The sequence below is a fragment of the Aplidium turbinatum genome, chromosome 2, assembly GCF_918807975.1.
Source record: "Aplidium turbinatum chromosome 2, kaAplTurb1.1, whole genome shotgun sequence".
Taxonomy (NCBI): domain Eukaryota; kingdom Metazoa; phylum Chordata; class Ascidiacea; order Aplousobranchia; family Polyclinidae; genus Aplidium; species Aplidium turbinatum.
This window is the reverse complement of record NC_137473.1, coordinates 29,506,278-29,522,567: the sequence shown is the minus strand read 5'-3', so window position 1 is coordinate 29,522,567 and position 16,290 is coordinate 29,506,278. Positions and strand designations below refer to the sequence as shown.

The window sequence follows — 16,290 nt, the reverse complement described above, 5'->3', positions numbered from 1 at the left end:
ACTAGGAGCAAATTTCAGAAGTTTTCTCTGACAGAATATTACTATTTTCATGTAAACAATTGAGAAGCTGGATTTTTGACATGGCGTTGCAGCTTCGCACTTCAGTACCAATTTCATTAAAGTTACCGGTATTCTTGTAACTTTGCTCTTTGTCTCAAATCCCAAAGGTTTATTTGGCAACCCTGTCCACCAAAACCATTGTTGCCAGTAATGCAGTAATATCCATTGACTCCACAGCAAGTCTGTATTTGACTTTGTGGTGCAAACGAATGGACGATCTAACGGGAAAAAAGTATCTGTGTTATCAAAATAAATAGTTAATGATAACGTTTGGAACGAAAGGAAACTTTATTTCGACATGAAATACTTTACGCATTTATTTCGTTTTGAAGAATTTTTTCCCAGAGAAGAAATCATAAATTTTGGTAGAGAAGTTTTTTTTAACCATGTAGACATTTTTTAACCATTGTCTGTGGTGAGAAGAAATCATATCGTCGAGACATCACAAAATTTCGTTTTGACAACATTTGTTTTGAACAGATTCACAGTCACAACCAATCTCACCTCCAGAGTTCTCGAATCCCAGAGCTTGATAACTTTGTCTTCCGCAGTTTGTACGATTATATTTTCTCCATTGAGCCACTTCAGATCAGTAATAAGGTTTCTGGAATTTTTAATTTTAAAGCTTTGGTGATTTCTTAAGTTATTGACTTTGACGAAAAATAATTTCAAAGAATAAAATAACATAATGCACAAAACTGTGTAACAACTCTGACCTTTGAACTTTTACAATTACCTCACAATGTAAATTTTAACGACATGTTTTAGCTTGATGCTGCGAGTTCGCTGTGGTAATGGCGAATTGCACTAGCTTTCGGAACACAGTTCCCTAGTCATGTGCTATGACGAATGTTGTTGAAGTCAGTTAATCGTTCTTTATTGCGGCTCTTTTCTTTGGACTTTGTCTACTTATGAAAATGGCTTCTTTGAAGCGCAATTGTACCGCGCCGTCTTCTCTGGCAATGATTGTAAACTCAAACTCGGCGAGGCACTATTGCTGATGATCATAGACCGAACTTTTATCTGAGTTAAGGTGTACTTTCAGGAGGGAGTGGAGTGGAGTGGGAAGATTGTGCTACCTAATACCTATGTAGCTTTCCCTGCATTTCTTGCAAATGATGTGGTAAACACAGTTCTTGGTAGTACACATATCGTCGTTCCGTAGTGGGGAGTCTTCGTAGTCGGCAAGGTTCGGATTTTTGTCATTTTTGAAGGGCATTTCGGAGGGTTCGTGAACGTCAATAGAGGCAGACTGGCAAATCCAGGTCTTTGAAGACTTTCTTTACTTTACAGCCCGTGTCGTGGCTGATAAAAAGGAAAAATACCATTGCACCAATGGGGAATAGCCTCTTCCCCCTCCTGTGAATGTGGTGCCGAGGAACAGACCACATCATCAATGACTGTACCATCGTCAAGCCACCTACCGGAGTGGAAGGTCTGCGCGTCATGGATGATGAAACTAAACACTGGCTGCTCTCTAGTAGCCTTCCAGTGTAGTCCGGGAACATCGTGAATCTGGGGTGGTAAAAGGATAGACCCTCGGCCCCAGAGACTTACACGAAGACGGCGAAGACGAAATTCAAAATGTATTGGGTTATATGGTGTTTCTCGGCAGTCGAGTGTAGCAGAAACTCAGCGATAGACACGTGTTTCGTCTATGAGGCTGGGCTTATCAGTACCGCACCACTAGTTCTTGCCACATAGTTTTCAACCGCTGGTTTTGTCAGTCAATTGAATTCTTACAACAACTAAACCAACTGTCACCAAGGATATGCACTGTTGAGAAGGAGCGATCTTCCTGGCGTCAGCACTACCTGACTACTCACTATAGAACAGCGAGCATTGTGTTTCGCTAACCATACCGGTGTAGCCTCTACGAGGTGTAGCCTCTAATGAGGCTACACCTGTAAGTCCTGTATGGTTAGCGAAACACAATGCTCGCTGATTTATAGTGAGTAGTCACTAGTCAGGTAGTGTTCACGCCAGGAAGATCGCTTCTTCTCAACAGGGTTATATGGTGTTTGTTTTTTTTGTCTATTTTGCTGGTGTCGTCGTCGTCTGGGTGGTTCCTTGGGAGTATCCACTATCCCTGATCGCCTTCTCGAATTCCGTCAGGTTTGGTGTTGCTCTGTTGGGTGAGAAACATCTATCCTTCGTTTAGAAGTTTCGTCTTCTTGTTTCTTCTTTATATTAAAACTTTGAGAATAGCTGACAGATATCATCAAACAATAAACATCATATTTTTCACCTTCAGTCAACTAGAGATTATTATTTCATTGAAATTTGTGCATTTCGGTTCTAAATTAGATTAAAAAAACTAGTGAAAAGTAAAAAGCGAATTGAAACTTGAACGCCTGTATTCGTGGGCGACATAACCCACGTACGTAGTTACGGTCTGACAAACGAAATGTCGTTCAAATTGACAATTTCGGTGGTTGACTGAACGTCATTCTGTACTTCCAAGATGCTAATGGATTTGCGGCGATTTTTCGCAATTTGTCACTTCACAGCAACTGTAATATATTGGAAATGTGCCTTTAAACTTTTAATCTTTGGAGAACTTGCCTTTTAAGTTTGTACCTCGTGTTTCACATTTTGCCTTGCGCGTTTTCCATGACCTCTTGATTGGCCGCTGTTAAATGTGCTTTCCTGACAGCGTCGCGATTGAATTCAAAACTCGAGTTCCAATATTAAGTTCAATCGTTTTAGTGCCGCAGCTATGTGGGCGTTCACGTTACCAGTTTATGTTGAAGTTTATGTTTGAGATCTAAATAAAGTTATCTGTTTGTCTTTGAGAGTTCGCCCGAAATAGTCAGACGTAAAGGCAAGCGCGAAACATTACATGGTGTCAGAAGTGGAACATTACAGCAACGTCAGGAAAAGATACAATGCTAAACTGTTTGACTTTGCATGAAAAATATGGAATTTTATTTAGAATCGTTTCATTTGATTTGAACAGGCTTCAGATGAAAACTACATTTGCTTATGAAAACGTTAAAGCAGATCTTTTGGGAGAATCGCAAGTGAAACAAGTAACATTAGCCAACATACGTCTTTTGCTAATTATTATAATACTGTTGGCTTAATTTTTTTAGGTCAATAATATCGTAGACGTAGGCTGTAGTACTTGATTTGTCTGGTCAACACCGCTGCATCCACAGTTCAACACTCAATAGTGCGATAATCGTTTGGTTCACTCTTTGCCCAATCGAGCAAAGAGAATAGTTGCAAAAGTTATGAAGAAAGAAGCTGAGCAGGAATTGACCAAATTAAAAAACAGTCCCAACAAAGTATATAAGTTTATGAAGGTTCTAAAGCGGGAAGGGAAAGATGTCGATGGTGGACGATGTATTAAAGGAAAGGATGAAAAACTTGGTTTCAGTGAGAAAGATCGTGGAAGAATTTGGAAAGAACATAATAAATATAGGTGATAATGAACGAGGAAAACGATTGGGATCAAAATGTGGAAGCCGATGTGGTAGCAGGTTCATTAAAGAGAGTAACTCGAGAGGAGGTGACGCAAGCAATGAAGAAAATAAAATCGGGGAAGGCTCCTGGACTATCTGACGTCACTGTGGAAATGATACGCGCAAGTGGAGCTACAAGATTGAAAGTAATGCAGGAAATCAGCCAATGTGCGTTAGATGAAAAAGGAATGCCAAATGAATGGAAGATGAGCGTGGTGATACCCATCTTCAAGGAAAAGGGTGATGCAATCGATTGTGGGTCATATAGGGAAATAAAACTGTTGGAGCATGCAAGGAAGGTAGTGGAAAGGGTATTGGAGAATAGTACTATAAGATCTGTGGTGAAGCTGGAAAAGAGATGCAGTGCGGATTTATGCCTGGGAAGGGAACGACAGATGCTATTTTTATTTTGAGGAGGTTGCATGAGGAATATCGGGACAAGGGAAAGAACTTGTACATGTGCTTCATGGACATGGAAAAGGCATTTAATTGAATAGAGTTCCAAGAAGAGTGATGGAATGGGCAATGAGAAAAAAAGAAATACCAGTGACACTCGTGCGAGCAACAATGAGTCTTTTTGATGGTGCAAGGACAAGAGTTTGAGTTGGATCTGCCATCTCAGACGAGTTTTCGGTGAAGGTGGGTGTACAGTACACCAGGGTTCTGTCCTCTCTCCTCTAACTTCTGCCTTTGTGATTCATGTGATTACCGAATGTGTAAGAGAAGATTCATTGATGGATATACTATACGCGGATGATTTGGTTTTATTGAGTGACACAATGGAAGATCTGAAAGAGAAATTTGAGAAGTGGAAGGAGTCGCTTCAATGTAAAAGTATGCGTGTCAATATCAAAAAGACAAAGGGGGTAATAAGTGGAACGGAATTGGAAATCACAATGAGCAAAATTGACCCATGTGGTGTATGCAAATTCTGTTAAGTGTACGAAATGCAGGAAGTGGGTGCATGGAAGATGTGCAAAGGTTAAAAGAGTGGCATGCAGATCCGTAGATGATTTTGAATGTGAAAAATGCAAAAAGATTGAAGAAGGAAAGGTTGGTCCTGTTGAAAACCTGAATGACGAAGTTGAATCAGTGAATGCCTTTTACTATCTAGGAGATAGATTGAATGCCAGTGGTGGTTGTGAAACGGCAGTGACTGCAACTGCAGGAGTAAGGTTTAGTGAGGTGAAATTCAGAGAGTGTCGAGAGTTGTTATGTGGTAGATTTCCGTTGAAAATGAGAGAAAGAATTTATACTAGTTGTGTGAGATCTGCAATGCTGTACAGAAGTGAGACATGGTGCTTACGGGAAAACGAATTGGCGATTTTAAGAAGACCTGAGAGAGCGATGGTGAGAGCTGGACAAAAGAAATACCGAAAAACTTATGAACTTGCTTGGGTTGAATTAGAATGTTGATAAATTGGCGAAAGCGAATGGAGTAAGGTGGTATGGGCATGTTTTGAGAAGGGATGAAGATGATGTTTTGAGAAGAGTGCTGGAGTTGCAAGTGGAGGGTTGTAGAAAACAAGGAAGACCCAAGAAAATGTGGAAAAGGCAAGTCGAAGAGGAAAGCAGCAAGGTGGGCTTGACAAGAGAGGACGCGTTAGACAGATCGATGTGGAGGCAGGGTGTGGCAATTGCAGCACTTGGAGGTGAATCCGACCACCTTCGGTAACGGGGACATCACCGGATTAAAACTGGACTACTACTACTACTACTCACTAACGCCAAAATTAATCAGCTTTTTTCTTGCGTGATGCTCTTGTAAAAACCGGTTTTTCAATTGTTTCAACGTTTGCAGACGATAATTCAATTTTAAACCCGCTGTCTGTTGCTTTGTTTCACGTTTGAATAACTTAATTATATCAACGGGAGCAAAACAAAATCTTATCAGTGGATAGGAAAAGGTTTGGAAAGCCATAAACACTGCCCAGCAATGACTAATTTTACGTTTTAATGGGATGGTTTGTGCTCTCAACAAAACCTGGAGTTTGTTTTGTGTTTGCTTGATTTTTTTGGCGAAAATATATCGAATTGGATTCGATATAATTATTCTAGAATAGATTCGAATCATTATCTTTTCGAAAATGCCCATCCATATTTCTCTTGTGCTGCTTCGTTTGCGTTGATGTAAGGAAATGCTGGCATGCAAAAAACTTCAAAAACAAATCCAGAAATGCTAAGTAATTACGAAATGTTGCTTTGATGTATTGTATTTGTAATGTTAATACATAATGTTTTCGAAGAATAAATTGAAATCTAGTCACTTAAAATGAAAGCAATGAGTCCACAAATTCTCACTAAACCAATCAGCAAAAGGTTTTGTTGCTCCTCAACCTTATTTTTTCTGATCTGCGGAGCTGACGTAAACCTTAAAAATCATATGGACTTATTCTTGATATAGGATTTGACTACGTCTACCACATACTGATTACACTGTGCTGCATTAATTTTTAGGTTACTAAAGTATTGACGGTTCTTAGTGTACTTTTTGATGCTAAATCCAAAACTGTTATCCGTTTTCTTCCATCAGGTCTAGTTTTTTGGCAAATTGCATTTGAAATTTTCGACAACTTCAGCTTTCAGCATCTTGCGATTGAGATTTGTGATGTCATAAAAATGATATAGTAATTGAATTAAGTTTTGATGAAACTTCAGTGACATCACAATGAGAAGAACATAACGAATGCACTTGATGCTTGAAAAGTTAAACATCTAAACTGGAAGGCATTTACCATTCCCTAGTATACTGTCAAGATGTTTCAGGATTAATATCAGCTTTGGGCATAGTCTACAGTTCGGCAGAATGGCGACTGTTTTTGGACTCATCTGTGAAGAGTTTGAAGGCAGTATTACTACACAATGGCAATGAAATTGGTTCTGTTGCTGTTGGACATTCAGTGCTATGAAGACATGAAATTTTTTTTGAAATCTTTTTAGTATAGCCAACACAAATGGAAAATATGTGGTGACTTAAAAATGATTTCGATACTTTTTGGTTACAGGCCGGTTACACTAAACATCCATGTTTTTTTGTGTCTGTGGGACTCGAGGGTTGATGATCGCCACTACACACAAATTAGCTGGCCACCCAGAACAAGTTTTACACCTGGTTTTAAAAATGTCAAATCTGCTTACTTAGTTGATCCACAAAATATTCTTTTGCCACCTCTCCACATTAAACTTGGTCTCCTAAAGTTAAACTAAAAAGTCTCCTAAAAATTATACCAAGGCACTTGATAAAGATGGCCCAACCTTCAAGTTCTTACAAATGAAATTTCCTCGTATCTCTGAAGCGAAGCTACGAGCAGGAGTCTTTGATGGGCCAAAGATCCGTGAGCTGATCAAAGACGGAGGTTTTACTGCACACATGAACGCAGTAAAAGAGCATGGACAGCTTTTCGAGTAGTAATTGCAAACTTCCTTGGAAAGCATAGAAGCCTAATTACGAAGCACAGGTTTAAGAGCTGCTTGAAAGCTTTCAATCCCTTGGAGCCGGATGTCTGTAAAAATGCACTTTCTGAGTTCGCATTTGGATTACTTTCCTGACAACTGTGGTGACTGCATCGAAGAACAGGGAGCGAGATTCCACGAAGACCTTCGCCAGATGGAAGAAAGATACCAAGGATACTGGGACATAAACAATTAAACATGCTTGCAGATTACTGTTGGTGCTTAAAAAGAGATGTTCTCAATTCCACACATAAAAGAAAATCTTTGAAGCGACACTTTTAGTCAGCATAAATCATTTGTATTTATATTGTTATTGTATTTATTGTCGGAATATCATCATGTGCCGCACAACGCTTTCTGTGATTAAGCTATCTTGAACACTTCGTTTTTATTTCACACATTGTGGCAAGTATTTCGCATTTAAAACACATTTGTGATGTTAAGTGTTTACGTGTCTATAGTGTAACATACTAACTTCTACTGTTAGTTTGAGTGCCGTTGAACAAAATTATGTGTTAGGAAGCTTTTTTGGTTAGTTGTAAGTGCCTTTATTTCAACTACGGTGTCATTATATTTTTGTAGTATTTAAAATGGCTGTCATTGCAAAAACCTTGCATTCAAATAAAAATACCATCTTGCCAAAATTGATAACATGCATGACCAATTAAGCTACCCCAGAAATTAGTTTCTTTGTGCACAATAATGACCAAAGCTAGCACAATTAAATGTGTGATAAAAAAAAAATACTTGACCTGATTGAAAAAAACTGGTTGCAGTTTTGAATTCAGCGCAATAAATTGATTCAGAAACAGTTAAAACATCTTTGAACTTTGCGAAATAATTTTCAAACGCAGCACAGTGTTATTAATAGATACTTTATTCCACTGAACTTCAAAGTCAAAGAGTATTTATTTTTCACATACCAAACCACCTGTGATGATCGAATTTGTTGATTCATTATTTGATAAAATGTTGATAACGTTACGTCATTACGCCGCTTTGAGATGTAATTTCATGACGTCGTATGGATGAAAACTTAACAAGTTTTATAGCTTTGGTAGAGATATACTTTTTGAATAGCCTACCATAGACAGATAACACAGGCCAACAATTTTTTTTTTAAAGGCATGACATGTGAGAGTCATTTTAAGGTATTTCGAGGCTACTGATTCCGAAAATGCACTTGTATTTTCGAATTGGTTCTGGTTTTTGAGATACAGAAAAATATTTTTTTTTGCAATTTGAGCCCCTATAGATTTAACGCATGATTTAACGTCGTGTTGTTTATTACAGAGACAAAACTGGAAGTAATCCCAGGCACATTTCTGAGTTGTATAATCGCTGTTTGGAACCAATCACGTTGGTTGCAACCCAAACAAACAGCTATTTAACGTTTACAGGCCTAGTTTCAATCAAAATACGATGTGAAGCAAGCTTGAGGAATGAGGATACAAGATGACATAGAATATATAACTTGCGTCTTGCGTTATTATATTTGTTGACTTCAACAGTATCAGACTTACTAAGTAAACTACTAAGTACAAACAAAATGCATACATTGTTTTGCTTAACAAACAAGACAAATAAGCAAAACAAAGCTATCGATGAACAAACGCAACTCTATGGCAGCCTACTGACTGAGCAACACACCATCAAGGTACAAAGACCATTTATATTATTACAGAATACAAAGTTATGTTCTTCAGTAAAGTAGCTGCTTAGAATTTTATCCTTGTTACGGAATAACTTAATCTTGGCCTCGGAGTCAAGAATGCCACGTTGATCGAAATGAGGAGCCAAGATTTCAGCTGCCACTTTTGATAACTAAATCTTCAACTACACTAGGTGATAGAAATGGTTTTTGAGAAAAAAGCTTGACCTTGCTCCAAAACATTACTGAAGGTATTAAGGTTACTCTCGGTCATGCCTGCTTCACTATTGTTTCAAGCAAATCACCACTTGCAACAAGAGAGGGCAAAGAAAAAACAGAAATAGCAACGTCCATGCAATAGCCGCCTTAGACACACCATGTAAGCATGATGTTCCAACTTCGTTTGTGATGACTTCATTCAAACATGTTCACCGTACAGAAGTATCAATTGTCATGGTGATTCCATGGCTCTCTTTACACCATGGCACTCTGAATTTCTTCTTAGCCTTCAGAAACGGGTTTGAGTGCAATGTTTGCATACTTTAGGAGGAACCCACGCCTACCAATTCAGAGGCGGACGCACTAACCACTAAGCCACCGAGCCGGTAATAAGCTCGGTAACCTATTTTAATGCTATGCTTTAGACTGAAGCGTTTTTCCTTTGTCATATATTTGTCACAGTTGCAGTAAAATATATCTGGATTGTTAGGACAGCATCCTGCTTGTCAAAGGTATATATTTTATTACCTATAGACCGTGTTGTACGCGTCAACTGTCACGGAAATAAATTGACGGCGTCAGCGCTAATTTCTAGCACTATTTTAGCCAGGGTCTCACAAAGCGGAAATATTTCAACCAAGTTTAGGCTAACAATAGCGATAAATAAAGAGCAGGTTTTATGTTTTGAGACTGTATTGTAGAGCTCGACCGATATCACTTTTTCAGGCCGATACCGATATTTATGAAATTTTTAGGCCGATACCGATATATATCGGCCGATATATATCAACTATGAAAAATTTGTTACCAACAAGGTTATTAAGCAACAAACCAGTCCAAGAAAGTTTATGCATTGGTTGCTGTCATAGGCGCCGAGTTTTCAAAATAGCTGGGCGGACGAACACATACTGTCACGTCACGATCACCAATAATAATGTAGAACTCCACTGTTGTTTTCCTACCACCAAGGCTCCTTTAAAGAACAATGCTACAGTTTTTACACCGATTTAACATCTGGCGATGTTAAAACGATGTAACAGGAGTGGAAATTGCGGTCAGACTTTTGCTGCGAATGAAGTTCGTCACAGGTTTGCGCAATTTACTTGATTTATAGCACTGGGCTTACGAGTGACAGAGTGGAGACAAACGGCGCGGCTGGACACTTTTGCTCGTTTAACGGCGAATCAACGTTGTTTAACGTTGCATGAATGTAACATGGCAATAATTGACGAAAACTAATCGCTTAATTAGTAGGTCTAGTAGGGCCTATCATATGGCGACAAAACCTTGCAAATAAGGTAAGTAGGCTAGTATTAGAAGGTGGCAGATGGTTACAGAAGTTTTTGGACTTTAAATAGAATTAAATTTGTTTTTTTAATTCCTGAAATGTCCGGCGGGCGCGGCCCACCCGCCCGGGACTCGGCGCAGGTGGTTGCTTGCTTAATTACGCCGCATAACTTCCACCGAAAGAGGTCGTGTGGCTTCTTGCGTCACAATGCTCTGGGCACGAATCGGAAAACTTCTACAATGACGCTACTATTTTCTTCTGTGCAAAGTTTCACTAGGCTTTTTTCTGTGGGTTTATTTTTGCAACTTCTACAATGACGCTACTATTTTCTTCTGTGCAAAGTTTCACCAGGATTTTTTCTTTATTTTTGCAACTTTTACAATGACGCTACTATTTTCTTCTGTGCAGAGTTTCACTAGGATTTTTTCTTTGGGTTTATTTTTGCATGTCATGTGAACGAAAGTTAATTTTCCCTGGACCTTTTCTTTCTTACTGTAATACCAAAACTTGACAAATTTTGCTGCATCTTGCTGCGATAGCTTACTCGTATGATCTAATTTTGTAACGAATCTTGCCTTGTCAATATCACTTGGAGATCAAAGCCAGGCATTGTGACGTAAGACTTGAAATAAGCTGTGCGTGGTTAGTGTAGAAGTACACCCGCACTCCCATCGATTCTTAGCGAAAAATTCACCTTTGTTACACTGATTCAATGTCATCAATCGTTGAAGCAACGTAAAACTCGAAATTTCTCCTGCTTGAATGGAAGCTAAGGGATACAGTATTAACATTTTCTAGATGCGCGCACTAGAATGGGCGGGAAATTATATTCTCACAGCAATTGTTTGTGCTATGCAAGCACGTTTGAGCAACTTGTGTTTCTTCTAAAGGCATGTATGGCTGGTTTTGAGTGTGCTTTTGCTGGCCGATGTTTATCGGCGAAAAATAGCCGATACGATATATCGGCTACACCTGATATCGGCCGATACATATCGGCCGATACATATCGGCTGACCGATATATCGGTCGAGCTCTACTGTATTGTAATTAGCTGCTTTAGCTTATTAGTTATTTCCTTGTAGAAACACAAGCATTGGGATGCATAATGTCCTTTCCAAGTGAAAGCATGCGATCCACAGAAGCGCTGAATGGTATTGGTATGTGGTATTTAAAAAACAACTCTTGAAAACGTTTACTCGGAAAGGTAGCCTATCATTGTTTCAAGCGTGCTGTGATGGCTTAACATAAATAAATCTTTAAACGAGTTCCACTGCACCAACATCACTCTTTTCAGGGGCATAGAGCTAAAAGGGTAGATCCTCGGGTCCGCTACTATTCGGTGAGTCCGATTTGGTGAGTTCCAAACTCCTGACCCTAACCTCTAACCCTAAAACGGCAATGATAATTAGGCTACGGCACCAAATAATTAAAAAAAAAATTAAAAAAATCACCGAATAGAGAATCGGACTCACCGAATTAGACTCACCGAATCGGACTTGCCGAAACCGGAATGGCCCGTTTTGGCTAGTCCGATTGGGCTAGTCTGATTCGGCTAGTCCGATTCGGCTATTACCCTTTTCGGCTACAGCCCGATTCGGCTAGTCCGATTTGGCTAGTCCGATTGGGCTAGTTCCCTATTTGGCTGCAGTCTATATCGGTTAGTTCGTATTCAGCAATTTTTTGAAAATCAAACGACAATCCTTCTGTAATCCAACAAAATCCTTCTGTAAATCCAATGACGTCTTCTGTTTATTTAGAGAATTTTGTATTTACAAGAAAAACAAATTGTAATGAAATTTAGCAAAAAAGAGTTGAACTATTAAATTGAACTGTTTGCTCAATTTATTTTTGAACTGTTAATGTTTGCTCAGATAAAATTGACATGCATCCTGCATCGCTGTCTGCATGTAAACTTTGAACAGTGGTTCTCAACCGGGGGTCCGTGAAGCGATTTCCGGGGGTCCGCGAAAGTTTCCGAGTTTTCAACATGACGGATAAATTAAGAAATTTAAAAATTGTTTGTGCTTTGTTTATGTATTAGCCTACAGTGATTCTTAACGTTTGAAATTGCAAAGAACATTGCACTAAGGTTTGGTTTCTTTTAAACTAAAATATCATATAAATTACTTAAACCTTTTAATAAGGCTATGTTGGCTATGTTCAACTAAACTCTTTTAAGACAACAGATTGTTGATCAATGATTAATTTAGAAATACAAACGTTAGTCAGCAGTCTATCACCACTCACAGTTTTGCAATGACTGTGATTATAACGAATTAATATTGATTTCAAATGAAAAAAGGGAGAAATTCTTTGTAACAGTCGCAAGTATTCTATTAACTTTTGATAAAAGTTATAGAAAAACATCAAATGAGCATATAGCTTACCGATGTTTGATCCTGTGTGCCAACATATAGCTCATAAGTCATAACATAATTTCGTCAATCTCATCAATCGTCAAGTGCGTTGTGAATTCAGCAAATTCTTTTAAGTGTGTTGCTTTAAAACTTATGTAACATATGATTCCATAAGGAAACGCGATATACCAACATATCAAATGGAAATTTTTAGGGGTCCGCGACCGCTTCGAAGACACCAAAAGGGGTCCACCAAGACAAAAAGGTTGAGAACCACTGACTTAGAATATATTAGAATCCTCAACTATTACAAAATTCTAAACCCAACGACGCCTTTTGTTTATTTAGAGATTTTGTATTTTATTCCACAATTTATCTTTTCTTTTGCCTTTGAGTGACTTTCCAGACGGCAAAATCCGTCATTTTTACAACGATTCAACGTCTGCAGACGTTAAATCAATGTAAAAATAGCGGATCTTACTGTCTGGGTGAGCCGTGCGATAAATTAAAGCCTTTCGTTGCGTCATAATGAATTGCGTAATTACCACTCCTAATTACGCGCGCATGTATTTAAAACAGAATAGCGGAGAAAAAATTGGAAAGTTGTTTACCCCAGAAATGCATGTCACCGCACAATAATGAAATTCTGGAAAACCTTTTCGAATACGTTGTTTAATGATTTTAATTGGGAAAGAAAGCCAGAAAGTAGACATTTTTTTATTTAGGTTAAAGTGAAACCACTCTACGTTGGACTAAAGCGCAAAGTAACTATCAAGTTGCCTTGCAAAGCGAAAGATCAAAGTTCGCAATACTGGTCGTAAAGTTGATTTTATCCCAAAAATTAGGTCGTTGAAATCAATGCATAATTACTCGTAACTTTCACGTGATATAGGCCTAATTTTTTTTTGTAGTCAGAGTGTAAAGATGGAGGTTTGATATTATCGAATTGAATCGCCGGTTAATACTTACCGCCGGTTAGTACTCTAAATTGATGGACCGCGTATTATCATAAAAAACTGTCGTCCGCTCATTTGCCAGTTTGACTATACTATTATGATAATATATGACTTTGTTTTAGAGCATCAAATTTATGCTATCTCCATAATTAATAACTCGTATGTAAGTTTTTACATGTATTTTGAACAATAACACACTCGAACAACTAACAAAACACTTCTATTTATATATCTCATTAACCTCTATTGTTAATAATGAAAAATGTTGTTTTGATGTAAAAAACATATTTTGAACTAACCCAGACAACAAAATTCGTCATTTTTAATTTTTAAAAATGACGGATTTTGCCGTCTGGGAAGGCACTCAAAGGTAAACACTTGATAAAATGCAAGAATGCATAAGAAACGATATTGTAGAATAAAATACAAAATTCTCTAAATACACAGAAGAATCGGACATACTCTGTTATCATTTTTAATGTAAAAATTCCTTTTGTGGTGCCTTTGTTTTGAACAATTCCAAACTGTGCTGTTGAAATTTCCGATTTTAGTTTTGGTCTCAATCTCATCATCATGATTCGGAGTAAGATCTTTGTTAAATGATTCACAAGGCTAATTGTTCTGTGGAGTGAGAATTCTGTTGCTCCGGTTTTCTTTGGTAAAGTTATGAATATGGAACGTACCCATATCACTAGAGATGTTTCCGGTGTCATAAATATGATCTCAGTGGTTAGGTGTAAACCCCACTCATCTAAAGCTTCGATTATTTCAAATATAAAAGAAAATATATTGTGGAATAAAATACAACATTCTCTAAATACACAGAAAGGGTCGTTGTCGATTTTATGTGAGCAAACAGTTCAATTTAATAGTTCAAACATTTTTCGCTAAATTTCATTTCAATTTGTTTTTCTTTGTCGGAATGCAAAAGAAACCATATTGTGGAATAAAATACAAAATTCTCTAAATAACAGAAGACGTCATTGGATTTACAGAAGGATTTTGTTGGATTACAGAAGGATTATCGTTTGATTTTCAAAAAATTGCCGAATAGGGAACTAACTGATAAAGACTGTAGCCAAATAGGGAACTAGCCCAATCGGACTACCCAAATCGGACTAGCCGAATCAGGCTGTAGCCGAAAAGGGAAATAGCCGAATCGGACTAGCCCAATCGGACTAGCCCAATCGGACTAGCCCAATCGGACTAGCCGAATAGTAGCACACCCCACCGAAACGGGCCATTCTGAGATCCTCAACCTCATAGACTCACTCAACAAAGGTCATTCTAGTTTGATAGCCTAGTTATAGTACTAAACCTTACTGTGTCACTTAATTTTAAATGCTTCAGGTTTTAGGCAAGAAAAATGTCCAATGAAGGGAAGTTGCATGGGAAGCTAAGCAATATAATAAATTGCAGAATTGGTTTATTCTGATCTAATAAATATTTCATCAGAAAAACATTCTGCCTTACCGACTGATAGTTTTCTCAGCGATGTTCTGCTTGGTTTCTACATCCCAGATTTGTACTGAGTTGTCTCTTGATCCAGAGCAAAGTTGATTGCAGTCATAATTGAAATCTATGGCGGTTACGACCAATTTGTGACCTTTCAAGGTGCCTGGAATAGCAAGGAAAAACAGATCAACAAAAACCTTAAAGCCAGCGGCGCAACTAGAAAAAAGCAAAAGGGGTCGGCAACAAGAGAGAAAACTAACAATTATTTGTAGAATAGGATATATCACAGTTAGATTGTTAGAATATTAGCCTAGTGTAAATTGACAGTACAAAGATCCAATTCTGTGACGTGCGAAGCGACCTTTTTCGCTCTGTCTGCGCTTGCTACTCACTCTCAAAAAAAGTTTCCCGCGCTTACGATAGTAGGCAGCAAATTGTTTGCTCTCCAGGCCCACATTTTAGAAAGTAGTCCACACAAGCTTAGGGCCTGGATACACGTCAAGATTGCAAAGAAAATTTAATTGCCGTCTTTTTGATACCAAAATTATAAAATTGGTTTAAGAATGTGTGAAGTTGCGACCATACGAAGATTACAAATCAGACTAGCCTAAAGCCAGCTGCAGTTTCGTTTTGTGGGTTAATAAGGTTGCATCCTAAGTTAGCCAATTTACCAAATTTTAGAAACCAAATTCAAAAATCAGTTCGTATTTTCAACTAAAGTCCCAGACGCCTTCGCCTCTCTGTTCAAATGTCGTATACAGTTTTACATGTCCGTGTGATTCGGCATTGACATACATTACATCGGTATGTCCACCAGACATTTGACCACGAGAGTACGGGAGCATTTGAACTTTAGAGACTTAAAGAAAAGTGCCATCAAAGACCATATTATGGAGTGTTCCTTTTGCACAAATCGAAAATTCTCTGCTGACTCATTTAAAATTTTACGCAAAGGCAAATCCCAATTTGACACAAAAATTCAGGAAGCGCTATTAATCAAACGCTACAACCCAAATTTAAACAAACAATTATTTGCTGGCGGCGCGTCCATTCTACTAAACATTTACTAAGTTAGATGGATCACGTTCCCTGTGGTGCTAATTCGTTTGCAGTCATGTGGTTGCCTTTTTCTAATGTAATATTTTTTTCCGTCCGTCTGTTTGTTTTCCACACTATTGCTTTTAACCGCTGCGTATTTCTTGATGCTTACAATTAGTTAGCTAGTTACTTTCAAGAAGTTGAAATTTATTGCATTTCATTAATATTTTCAGATTCCTGATGAGGGCTTAGGTTAAGCCGAAAACGTTTGAATGTTACACTATTTTGTAAATATGTAAAATATATACTGTTGTAATGCTCAACCCTGTGGTATTGTTGTGTCTTG

General features: G+C 38.1%; 1 protein-coding gene across 2 annotated transcripts in view; it reads right to left on the bottom strand.

Moving 5' to 3' along the window:
• Positions 1–16,290, bottom strand: part of LOC145765056 (WD repeat-containing protein 31-like) — a 79,298-nt gene that overhangs the window by 3,634 nt on the left and 59,374 nt on the right. For both annotated transcript variants that reach the window (XM_082576797.1, XM_082576798.1), the window contains exons 3-5: positions 14,925–15,069; positions 565–664; positions 127–278 (exon numbers count right to left, since the gene is read on the bottom strand). In XM_082576797.1, coding sequence (XP_082432923.1) covers positions 127–278; positions 565–664; positions 14,925–15,069 — 397 coding nt within the window. The remainder of the gene's footprint in view (positions 1–126; positions 279–564; positions 665–14,924; positions 15,070–16,290) is intronic.